The sequence below is a fragment of the Ustilago hordei genome, assembly GCF_900519145.1.
Source record: "Ustilago hordei strain Uho2 genome assembly, contig: UHO2_contig_09, whole genome shotgun sequence".
Taxonomy (NCBI): Eukaryota; Fungi; Basidiomycota; class Ustilaginomycetes; order Ustilaginales; family Ustilaginaceae; genus Ustilago; species Ustilago hordei.
In genome coordinates this window covers 377,184-389,489 of record NW_024545280.1, presented here as the reverse complement: position 1 = coordinate 389,489, position 12,306 = coordinate 377,184, and the positions used below count along the sequence as shown (strand labels likewise).

Below are 12,306 nucleotides of genomic sequence, written 5' to 3'. Positions count from 1 at the left end.
CATCAAGAGCAAAGAGTGGAGCAGGGGATGAGCAGCCTTGGCAGATGACTGTCAGGGGTTGCACACCTGAAACCCAAAATCTGTAGTAAAAAAGACAACTACTACTGAATCTAGCAAGATCTGTGGTAAAAGCCCTTTATTATTATTCTTGCTGAAATCTGTCATAAAAGCCTTCTATGACTTTTCTCACTCAAATATGTGGTTGCTTGAAAGTTATCACAGGTTTCGACTAACTGCTGTGGACACTCTGTCTAGAGGTAGCTTGGATGTAAGCAGTTGCATGCCTGAAACCAGATTGGATGCTTCCAGTTGATTTTGGTGAGATCAACTGGGTACACCTTATTTGTTATGTTTCAGGTGAAAGTAACCAGACAGATGAGTTCTGGTAGGTTTTGGCTGACTGCCTTGAACACTCTGTTCAGAGGCTATGCAGCACATCCATAACACATTGAGGTGAGAGTGATATCAGACACCACTCTCCTATTGCAGCACAAGTGTTTGTAATGCTAGATGCTCTTGTTGTTGTCTGGACCACAATAAGACTTATTGCCTACAGATGACAGGAGGTACTGGACCACAAGTGTGTTGACACCACCTACAGTAATGGATGGGACCACAGATTTTGAGCAATGCTGCCTACAGTGATGATCTAGACCATAGGTGTTGAGGAACACTGCCTACAGTTGATGTCTGACAGTGATACAACACACACATTCAAGATATCAATGGAAGCAATCAACTTGTGATTGTGACTTTGCTGACTGGTGTCAGGGGTCTTGCGCCTGAAACCCAGGTCGGTCTGTCGAGATACTCGGTGACTATCAAACTGTGTGACAGCTATTGTCTCGGTATCGGTGACTATCAAGTTGCGCAGTGACAGCAGGTGGCATTTGTTGTATATACTATCATAGGTTTCGGCTGACCTCTGTGGACACTCCGTTCAGGGGTAGCTCGGCACGATCAATATCAATGTTATGATGACACCAAGGTCTGGTGTGGGTGTTGATGATGATGAGGTTGATGGTGTTGGTGATGAGATTGGTGATGTCGATGATAATGAGGTTGATGGTGTGGGTGATGAGATTGGTGATGTCGATGATAATGAGGTTGATGGTGTTGGTGATACGGTTGGTGGCATCAACACGAGTGTCCAGTGTGTTGACTTGATGCTTGAAGTGATCCCCAGACTGCAGTGGACTACTGCCTTCGGTTCTATCTATATCCAGACTGCTAACCTGCTATGGGCGCCTTCGGACATCAGGTAGTGGTGATACAACACACACACTACGATGAGGAGCAACCTTTGATGGATTGCTGCTATGCTGACTGAAACTAATATATACTTATGCTGAAGTGATAACTAGTTATGGTGAGTAGAGTGGATGAGGATCCACTCGACCTATGATGATGAGAAAGCATGGTTATATACCTCTTCACAGCATCGCCAGCGATGCTGCTCCTGCTCTCTCTCCAGAGAGTACCCTCTTCATCGAGTACTGCTCAGGGGCCTCTCCTGCTTGGCACCCCTGTGCCTCTTGAGTGGTGTCGACTCCTTTGACACTGCTCCTCCTCCTCATGACCTGCTTGCCAGTGTCCTAGGACTCTTGTCTCTCGAGCCCCTGAGTGGTAACCATCTGAGCTTGGTCCTCTTCATGGCTGTGCCTGCTCCTTGAGCTTGGTCCTCCTCGTGGCTGTGCCTGCTCCTTGAGCTTGGTCCTCCTCGTGGCTGTGCCTGCTCCTTGAGCTTGGTCCTCCTTGTGGCTGTGCCTGGCCCTCCTCGCATGTGGCTCGGTTCTCCTTTGCATGTGAGTCCATAGGAGTCCATGGTCTCCATGGAGACTGCACTACGACCATGCTCTCTACTGGTATCGACTAGGTCTTCGATACCTGTGCTCCTTCCATATGAACCCATGACCCTCCTGCTTCTTGAGCATCCAGGCCCATGACACCTGCTTCATCCAGTGGCGACCCCAGCCATCCTCACCACTACTCTATTTATTGTGCAATTCTCCTTGCTGTTGATCTCTGTGGAATATGTCCTATGACCTTGTGTACTGCAGATTCTGGTGGGATTTGCTATACCATTATGGCTTGTGCTGATCTAGCTGGGATCTGCCCTAGAGCCTTTCCTCCTACAGATCTTGGTGAACTCTACTGCAAGTTCCACAATCTGCCTGATTCCTCAATTCCCATGCTCCCTTCATATGACTTCCCAGATCTTCCTGCTTTCTGCGCATCCAGGCCCATGACATGCTCCTCCTCATAAGACTTCCGCTTCTCATAGGGCTTCTGCTTCTGCGCTTCTAGTCCTATGACACCAAGTTGACTTGGTCTAACCCTGACAACTCTGTCCCGCAGGTTGGCTCCATCACTTGGTCCAAGACTTATGCCGCTCTTTGCCTTGCCCACTCAAAGACAGACCTGTTTGAGATTGCATCAACCTCATCATCCCAAAAGTCAGTGGCTCTGTGTCAGAGGTCGCGTGCCCAAAACCTGATATCTGTAATAGAAATGCATCTATTACGAATCCTGTCGAGATATGTGACAATGCTAGTGGTATTATGATTCTTGTTGAGATATGTGGTAGAGGCATCTCTATCACTTTTCTCACCCAAAGATGCAGTAATGGGGTTGCTATTGCAGGTTTTGACTGACCACTGTGGACACTCTGTCCAGAGGTAGCTCAGCATGATCAATAACTGATATGAACTGGTACTAACACCAAGGTCTGGTGTGATCAAGATTGTTGTTGTCATCAACATGAGTGTCCAGTGTGTTGACTGAATGCTTGAGGTGATCCCCAGACCACAGTGGACAACTGCCTTCAGTTCTATCTTTATCCAGACTGCTGGTTTGCTATGAACCACCTTTGAACATCAGTGAGCAGTGATACAACACACATGCTACAATAGAAGCAATCTACTTGATTGCAACTATGCTGACTGAAAACTAATATATACTTATGCTAAAGTGATAACTAGTTATGTATGGTGTAGAGTGGATGGCCATCCACTCTTCTCCTACAATGGGGAGCATGGTTTTATACCTTTCTTGCAGTGTTGCCCATGACACTGCTCCCTCTCCTCATGCCTCCTTTGCTCTCCATCCACCTTGTGATGCTACTCATCAGCACCTCCTCCCTTGTCTCCTGTGGGTGGATGGGCCCCTGACTGTCTCATCTCCATCAGGGGCTAGTCCCACTTCATCTGAGTGATGATGCATGCTCCTACTTATCTTGCCCACCAGTCTCCCTTAAGTTCATCATCCAGTCAGACCCCTCCTTCATCCAGTGGTGACCTCTCCTTGTTCATTGTCATCCTCTTGCCCTATTGGCAATAGAGGCCTCTGTCAGGGGTCTCGCGCCTGAAACCCAGGTCGGTCTGTCGAGATACTCGGTGACTGTCAAACTGTGTGACAGCTATTGTCTCGGTATCGGTGACTATCAAGTTGTGCAGTGACAGCAGGTGGCGTTCGTTGTATATACTATCGTAGGTTTCGGCTGACCTCTGTGGACACTCCGTTCAGGGGTAGCTCGGCACGATCAATATCAATGTTATGATGACACCAAGGTCTGGTGTGAGTGTTGATGATGATGAGGTTGATGGTGTTAGTGAAGAGATTGGTGATGTCGGTGATAATGAGGTTGATGGTGTTGGTGATAAGGTTGGTGGCGTCAACACGAGTGTCCAGTGTGTTGACTTGATGCTTGAAGTGATCCCCGGACCGCAGTGGACTACTGCCTTCGGTTCTATCTATATCCGGACCGCTAACCTGCTATGGGCACCTTCGGACGTCAGGTAGTGGTGATACAACACACACACTACGATGAGGAGCAACCTTGATAGATTGCTGCTATGCTGACTGTAACTAATGAGTACTTGTGTTTCTAAAGTATTGACTAGTTGTATGGTGAGTAGAGTGGATGAGGATCCACTCGACCTATGATGATGAGAAAGCATGGTTATATACCTCTTCACAGCATCGCCAGCGATGCTGCTCCTGCTCTCTCTCTCCAGAGAGTACTTTCTTCATCGAGTACTGCTCAGGGGCCTCTCCTGCTTGGCACCCCTGTTCCTCTTGAGTGGTGTCGACTCCTTCGACACTGCTCCTCCTCCTCATGACCTGTGTCGACTCCTTCGACACTGCTCCTCCTCCTCTTGACCTGTGTCGACTTCCTGTCTCTCGAGCCCCTGAGTGGTAACCATCTGCATGCTCCTTGAGCTTGGTCCTCCTCGTGGCTGTGCCTGCTCCTTGAGCTTGGTCCTCCTTGCATGTGAATCCATAGGAGTCCGTGGTCTCCATGGAGACTGCACTACGACCATGCTCTCTACTGGTATCGACTAGGTCTTTGATACCTGTGCTCCTTCCATATGAACCCATGACCCTCCTGCTTCTTGAGCATCCAGGCCCATGACACTACCCCCCTCTTAAGAGCCGAGCTCCGTCGAGGCATGCTCTGGTCTGGTTCATGCTGACTCCTCCTCCTTGACAACATTGCCAACATCATCATTCCTCCTTCTCTCGACGTCATCCTCCTTCCTCTTCCTCTCTCTACTCCTCCTGTTCTCTCCTCCTCTCTCCACTCTGTCTACTCACTCGTCCCCCCTCCGACACCTCATACTCCTGGATGAGGTCGGGACAGTTGAGGTTCTCTACTGGTTCCCATGAAGCAGCTTCTTCTGAGTACCCTCTCCACAACACCTTGTACTCTGTAGTCCCATTGTATGAACGCTTGTCGATGAGTGCTTCGACTTCGAAGTCGAGGTCCTCATCTGGAAGTGGTGGCATGGTGGGCTGTTCAGCACGTTGAGGAAGAGAACTTGTTCTTGCTGGCTCGAGCATGGAGACATGGAACACATCATGCACCCTAAGGTTTGCTGGCAATGTGATCCGGTAAGCTCGGCGTCCTACTCGTTCCTGAACTGGGTAGGGTCCTGCAAACCGGGTATCCAACTTGGGTGTGGGTCTCCGTGTCTTCCAGTTTCGGCGGTTGATATAGACCATATCACCCACCTTAAACTCAATGTCCTTGTGCTTCCTGTTATACTGGTCTACTGATCTACGTTGTGCCTCTCTGATCTGCTCCTGGAGGTACTTGCAACGCTCCTTTCCATCCATGAGGTACTCGAAGCGACCTGGATCATTGACTCCTAGTCGTTGAGGGATGTCAGGATGAGCTTTGGGGTTCCATCCATAGCATGCAAAGAATGGTGAGACACCAATGCTGTTGTGGACCGTGTTGTTGTATACAAAGGCCGCAGTGTCCAGCAGGTTGGCCCAGTCATTCTGCTCATAGTTGCAGTACATCCTGAGATATTGCTCTATGACCTGATTGACTCTCTCTGTCTGACCATCAGTTTGAGGATGGTAAGCCGTGCTAAGTGAGTGCTTCACACCCATTTGCTCTGCAAATGCCTTCCATGCTCCTGATATGAACTGCCTGCCTCGGTCCGAGACCATGTGATCTGGATATCCGAAGAGTCTAACCATGTGTCCATATAGCAATACTGCAGTCTGTTTGGCTGTGACTGTCTTATGGGTTGGAGCTAGTATGGCAAACTTGGTTAACCTGTCGACGATGACTAGGATAGAGTCATAGGTCTTGGAGTCATACTTCTTTGATGGTGGTAGTCCTTCAATGAAGTCGAGGGATATGGAGCCCCAGGGCCTGTCTGGGGTTGCTAGCGGCTGTAGCAAACCATATGGACGATGACGAGGAGCTTTGTATCTAGCACATACAGGACAACTTGCTACATAGTCTGCAATCCAAGCTGTCATGTTTGGCCACCAGTAATGTCGTTGAGCTGCCTTGATGGTAGCATCTCTTCCTACGTGTCCAGCAGTGATACCATCATGGCATTGGGTCATCACCATGAATCGCAGATGCTCTACAGAGAGAGACTGTCCATCTACCTCTTTGGCACTCCTTGAGTGTCGGTTGTTGGTCCTCCCTGGCATGATCACCTTGGGGATAACCAACCTTCCTCCACTGTACCATAGGTCATCCTTGAGTTCGAAAGGCTTCTTCCTATGTATCTCCTGTAGCTCTTGGTCTAAAGGCTGGAAGATCTTGACCAGGTCTTTGAGACCTTTTGATGCTATGGACTCCATCGAGGTCATGGGGGCTACTAGGAGCGAGTCATGGTCTGCTGTCTCCTTGAACACTCGAGGAGGCAGTAGTTGCCTCACATTGTGATCCTGCTCTTCACCAGCTGGTTGCATGTCTGTCCTTCTGGTGAGAGCATCGGGTTCACCACCTTTGTCTCCTGGTCGATACTGCAATATGAAGTCGAAGTCTGCTAGTAGTATGGCCCATCGAGCCTGTCGACCTGTGATGCGTCTCTGTGACTTGAAGTACTTGAGGGCTTCATGGTCAGTGAGGATGACCAGTTGGTTCGGTAGTCCAGCTAGCATGTGTCGCCACTGAGTGAGGCAGGCGACCACAGCTAGGAGCTCCTTATCATGGATCTCATAGTTCTTCTCGGCAGAAGACATCTTCCTAGAGTAGAAGGCCACTGGATGCCATCGTCCTTCATGCTCCTGCTTGAGCACTCCTGCTATAGCAAAGTCACTTGCATCAGTCTCCAACCTTGTTGGAAGGTGGTAGTCGAAGTGCTGAAGCACTCCTGCTGATGTGAAGGCCTGGATGAGCTTGTGGAAAGCCTGTTGGGCCTCCTCTGGTAGCTCGAGCTTCTTGAACCGTTCTATAGGCTTTACCAGTGCTGTCAAGGGCTTGGCTATGTGAGCAAAGTGGGCTATGAACCTTCGATAGAAGTTGGCAAAACCCAGGAACCTCTGGATGTCATGGATTGACTCTGGCATTGGCCACTCCTTGACAGTGCGCACCTTTTCTGGGTCCATCTCTATGCCCGTTGGCTTGATGATGTACCCCAGGAACTCGACTGTCTTGGTGTGGAACTCACACTTCGACAGCTTAGCAAAGAGCCTGTTGCTCCTTAAGCGAGTGAGGACCTCGGTGACATGCTTCACATGTACCTCTTCAGTGTCACTGAAGATCAGGAAGTCATCTAAGTATACCACTACATATTCTCCAATGATGTCTCGGAAGATGTCATTGATGAATGACTGGAAGTGAGCCGGAGCATTGGCTAGGCCAAAGGGCATCACTAGGTACTCATAGAGTCCCAACTGAGTGCCAAAAGCTGTCTTCCATTCATCTCCTTTAGCAATCCGGATGAGGTTGTATGCTGCTCTAAGGTCTAGCTTGGTATAGATCCTTGCCTTCCTGAGTAAGAACAGCTGCTCCTCGATGAGGGGCAATGGTGCCCTGTTCTTGACAGTGATCTCGTTGAGACCTCTGTAGTCCACACAGAGTCTGAGACCTCCATCCTTCTTTGGTACGAAGAGCACTGGTGATCGTGCCGGGCTCTTCGATGGTCTTATGAACCCCTTCTCGAGGTTCTCATCCAAGTATCTCCTCAACTCGGACATCTCCTTGGGTCCCTTAAGGTATAGGGGCCCTTGAGGTGGCTTACCTCCTTCTATCAACTCGAGGTGGAGATCATGCTCGGTATGATGGGGCAGCTTGTCTGCTTCCACCTCATCAAACACATCTCGCAGGTGTTGGTATGGCTTTGGTATGTCTGCAGCCGTCACCACCTTATCTACCTCCACCTCCATCTCGACTCCTTTGTCTGCGCCTGTAGGTACAAAACCAAAGGCCGGGAGTGATGATGGTGGCTCCTCTAACAGCATGAACCCTATGGGTCCATCTTCCAGAGCTGCTCGTAGTATGCGCTCTGCTGAGACAAACTCGTTACCATGAAGGGTTGGTCTCCTCATGGTTAGGTCCCCTGCTCTTGCTGCTTCAGGGGGTCTCCTAGGGGGTCGGTCCTGCTCCTGAGTCTTGAACTCCAGCTGGCCCGTATCCCATTGTATGGTGGGTTTGAGCCTCCGTAGCTCAGTGAACCCCAGGATGAGGTCATAGTCCGCAGTGTCGGCCACTGAAGCTTCGACCACACCCAGATTGTGTGTACCAATAGATACCTGCATGCTCGCAGAACTATTGATGGAGAGTTGGTGCCCGGTGACACCATGGATCGATCTTGTTTTTATGGGTTTTGTGGGTATTTGGTACTTACTAATGAAAGAATCTGAGACTATGGACAAACCAGCACCGGTATCAGCTAGTATCCGAGCAGGATGGTCTTGAACCATTCCAGAGAGCTCCAGTACTGCTTTGCCTCCACTGGTAGAGAAACATACTTGACAATCTTGATATATACAGAGTGATGGCGAGGAGGTTTGTAGAGCAATGCATGCCATCAGTGCATCACCCCACTGACGTTTCCCTCGTCGTCATCATCATCGTGCTCCTCCTCGTGATCGGGGTCCATGGGTTGCTGGTATGAGCTGAGGTCCATGGCCTCGGGGTCACCCGTCTCAGTGCTGCCTGTGGGGCCATCTCCTGAGTCGGTGGCCTCCTCGAAGGGGTCTGCTGTGGTGACCATAACCTTTGGTCCCATGGGTCGAGAGCTAAGAGGGTTTACCCTCCTGCTGGGGCAGTCTCTGGCCCAATGGCCGATACCCTTGCATACATGACAGGTGTTGATACCTGATGGAGCAGGGCTTCCTTGCTTCAAGGGTTGGGTGGGATGATGAGGAAGGGGTCGGTTTAGGTTTTGTATAGTTGCTTGTGTAGTTGCTTGTGATGGTGATCGAGCTGGATAAGGTTGAGTGGGTTGTCTGATGGGGATCGAACTTTGATTTGGCCAAGACCCAGTTCTTAGTGGAGGTGACATGGCATTTGGGAGTGAGTGTCTAGCCGAGGACTGCTGTAGTAGCATCCTCTGTCGATCGATCTCCTCAACCTCTTGATACCACTCCCATCTCTTCCCAGGTGGATTCCTCTCAAACTTCTCCTGTATGCTGCGAGTGAGACTTCCTCTGAAGAGATCAATCACTAGCTCGTTGTCATCTAGGTTGACCTGTCCCTCCAAGTCTCTGAACCGCTCTACATGACGTGTGGCGGCACCAGGAGCATCACTTGTGAGTCTGAGAGCCAACAGCTTGTTGTATGCCTCCATCCTAGCATTGCGTGGGTTGAACTGCTCTGACAGTCGCTCTGTGAAGTAGTGCCAATCATTGAACAACCTTCCTTCTCTAGCTCTATCAATACGGAGCTTGGAGGTCCACCACTCTCTTGCTGTCCCTTCCAGTTGAGCACCCATGTGATTGATCATCCTAGACTGCTCATACACCTGGTTGAACTTAAACCATGCTTCGGCTTCTAGAATGAAGATCTCCATGTCTCGGGGATTGAACTTTGGAAAGGGGGTGGCAATGGGCTTTGACCGGTTAAGCTCTGCCATGATGCTGGTATCCTCCTCGTGGTCCAGGGGGTAAGGGTCCGTCCTAGTCCTGCTGTAGGGGTCCAGCTTAGTCTTGACATATCTTGGCCCAGTAGGTGAAGCATACTTCTCGTAGTTGATGTCCTCCTGCTCATCCAGGTTGAATGAGACTGATCGTCTTGGTCGTGGAGCTGGAGTAGGAGTATGTGGGTCTCCTATCATAGACTCATCTCCTCCTCCTGCTTGATCTTCTGAGTGAGAGAGGTCCATTGTCTCCTCCCTGCTCAGTTGAGCTCGTTGTAATCGTTCCTCTCGATGACCCTGTCTGGTAAGCTCTAGCTGTGCTTCCAATAGAGTGAGTAGTCTATCGAGCTTATTGTTGAGGTCTGGGTCCGTCATGGTGATCGTGAGGAGCTGCTTGAACGATCCACTCTAATGTCAGGGGTCTCGCGCCTGAAACCCAGGTCGGTCTGTCGAGATACTCGGTGACTGTCAAACTGTGTGACAGCTATTGTCTCGGTATCGGTGACTATCAAGTTGTGCAGTGACAGCAGGTGGCGTTCGTTGTATATACTATCGTAGGTTTCGGCTGACCTCTGTGGACACTCCGTTCAGGGGTAGCTCGGCACGATCAATATCAATGTTATGATGACACCAAGGTCTGGTGTGAGTGTTGATGATGATGAGGTTGATGGTGTTGGTGAAGAGATTGGTGATGTCGGTGATAATGAGGTTGATGGTGTTGGTGATAAGGTTGGTGGCGTCAACACGAGTGTCCAGTGTGTTGACTTGATGCTTGAAGTGATCCCCGGACCGCAGTGGACTACTGCCTTCGGTTCTATCTATATCCGGACCGCTAACCTGCTATGGGCGCCTTCGGACGTCAGGTAGTGGTGATACAACACACACACTACGATGAGGAGCAACCTTGATAGATTGCTGCTATGCTGACTGTAACTAATGAGTACTTGTGTTTCTAAAGTATTGACTAGTTGTATGGTGAGTAGAGTGGATGAGGATCCACTCGACCTATGATGATGAGAAAGCATGGTTATATACCTCTTCACAGCATCGCCAGCGATGCTGCTCCTGCTCTCTCTCTCCAGAGAGTACTTTCTTCATCGAGTACTGCTCAGGGGCCTCTCCTGCTTGGCACCCCTGTTCCTCTTGAGTGGTGTCGACTCCTTCGACACTGCTCCTCCTCCTCATGACCTGTGTCGACTCCTTCGACACTGCTCCTCCTCCTCTTGACCTGTGTCGACTTCCTGTCTCTCGAGCCCCTGAGTGGTAACCATCTGCATGCTCCTTGAGCTTGGTCCTCCTCGTGGCTGTGCCTGCTCCTTGAGCTTGGTCCTCCTTGCATGTGAATCCATAGGAGTCCGTGGTCTCCATGGAGACTGCACTACGACCATGCTCTCTACTGGTATCGACTAGGTCTTTGATACCTGTGCTCCTTCCATATGAACCCATGACCCTCCTGCTTCTTGAGCATCCAGGCCCATGACAGCCTCTCCCAAACTGATTCCTGTGAGATCTTATGTCATGAGCATGATATTACTAGTCCTACCTACCCTTGTAGGAGAACCCATGTTCCTACCAATCTTGACAAGTTATGCCATAGAATTGTTACTACTACCAACTTCAGTGAACTCTGCCATAACCTCCCATCTAGCCCGATCCCACAATTTCTGCACTCCTCTTCATATGAACCCAGTTCTTCCTGCACATCTGTCTGATCCCATGACACTCTGCATGCCCTTACACTGCTCTGTTCACTGTCTGCAGAATCTGACCACCACAGGTGCCCCTCTTTACCTTGGACAATGACATGGGACCCTTCCCCTGTGATAGGGTCATTGGCATCTTACGACAGCTCCTGAGTACAATGGGATTGCCAGACTCAGCATATGCCAGCCACCCCTCCTGCAGGGGGGGGGTGCCACCTGGGCTGCACACCTCAGCACATTGACCAAGGCTATTCAGGAAATGGGATGCTGGTACATTGACCACCCCCCTTCTGCGCACAGCAAACTTGCTGCCTCCTACCTCTTCTTGGCCTCTGCCCCTCCTCCCCCCCTCTTGATCCTTCCTCAGTTTGGTGTGTGACCCCTCAGTCACTGGTTCCTGTCTCCTCCAGCAAAACGGGACCTTGCTGTGCAACTGGTTTGCCCCTTGCATGTTTGGCATTTAAGGAGCCTCTCAAGCCTATGAGCACACTCATGCTCACCCTGCAACCTTAACCTCCTTTATGCTCTCCTATTGCCCTTGCTATGGTATGAATTGAAGGTTCGGATTTATGGAAAATGGGTTGGTGCTTTGGCTCGTTGCCGTGTCTCAACGCAATTCAGAAGGAGTTGCGATCGGTGATGCAACCATGGCTTGAGACAGCGACATAGATGGGAGAACACACACTTGCAATCTGGGCTCTGTGGCGCTGACTCACACGGCCGTAAGATGAGAGTACGGTCGAAACAGAAAACGATACGGGAGTCCTGTTAAATTGCAGGTCAGCGAGGTTGGCTCGCTGGCTCCAAGGCTCAAAGGCTCCAAGGCTGCCAGCCTGCGGTGAAGGTCCAGCTCAGATGGGCACGCCAAGTCACGTGCAGCACACACACTCACACTCACTAAATCTTACTTTCGTTTCGCGTAACTCTCATCTCCACCTTCTCATCTCCACCTTCTCATTCATCGTCCTCCTCATCCGCTTGTCTTTATCATCTACATCCGCCATCTTTCTCATTCACCTCTTCTTTTGGCTTCTAACCGCTCTCGTGATCGAGATCTTTACTCTGTCTCGATCTCATCCGATACGCTCTTATCCGATACGCTCTTTCCCATCCGCTGTTCCGTTTTCGATCGCATCTTTATTACAGTTCTTTCACCCCTCTAAGTTTTGCAATCCTGTTCAGCACTCGTTGTGTCGAGCCTTGGCATCTACGAACGTGTCTTTCTTCGTCACTGTCCTCGACTACGAACATCTCTCTTCCTCTACTCC

At 50.2% G+C, this 12,306-nt stretch overlaps 2 protein-coding genes across 2 annotated transcripts; both read right to left on the bottom strand.

Moving 5' to 3' along the window:
• Window positions 1-4,551: 4,551 nt before the first annotated feature.
• UHO2_04494 (uncharacterized protein) lies at window positions 4,552-8,178 on the bottom strand (the record flags this gene model as incomplete). The annotated part of the gene is made up of 1 exon (XM_041558486.1): window positions 4,552-8,178. The coding sequence occupies one exon, from the start codon at window positions 8,176-8,178 to the stop codon at window positions 4,552-4,554; it is 3,627 nt and encodes a 1,208-aa protein (XP_041414420.1).
• A 107-nt stretch (window positions 8,179-8,285) lies between these two features.
• Window positions 8,286-9,710, bottom strand: UHO2_04493 (uncharacterized protein; the record flags this gene model as incomplete). Its single annotated transcript, XM_041558485.1, has 1 exon — window positions 8,286-9,710. One exon carries the CDS (start codon window positions 9,708-9,710, stop codon window positions 8,286-8,288), a length of 1,425 nt encoding a protein of 474 aa, XP_041414419.1.
• Window positions 9,711-12,306: the final 2,596 nt, after the last annotated feature.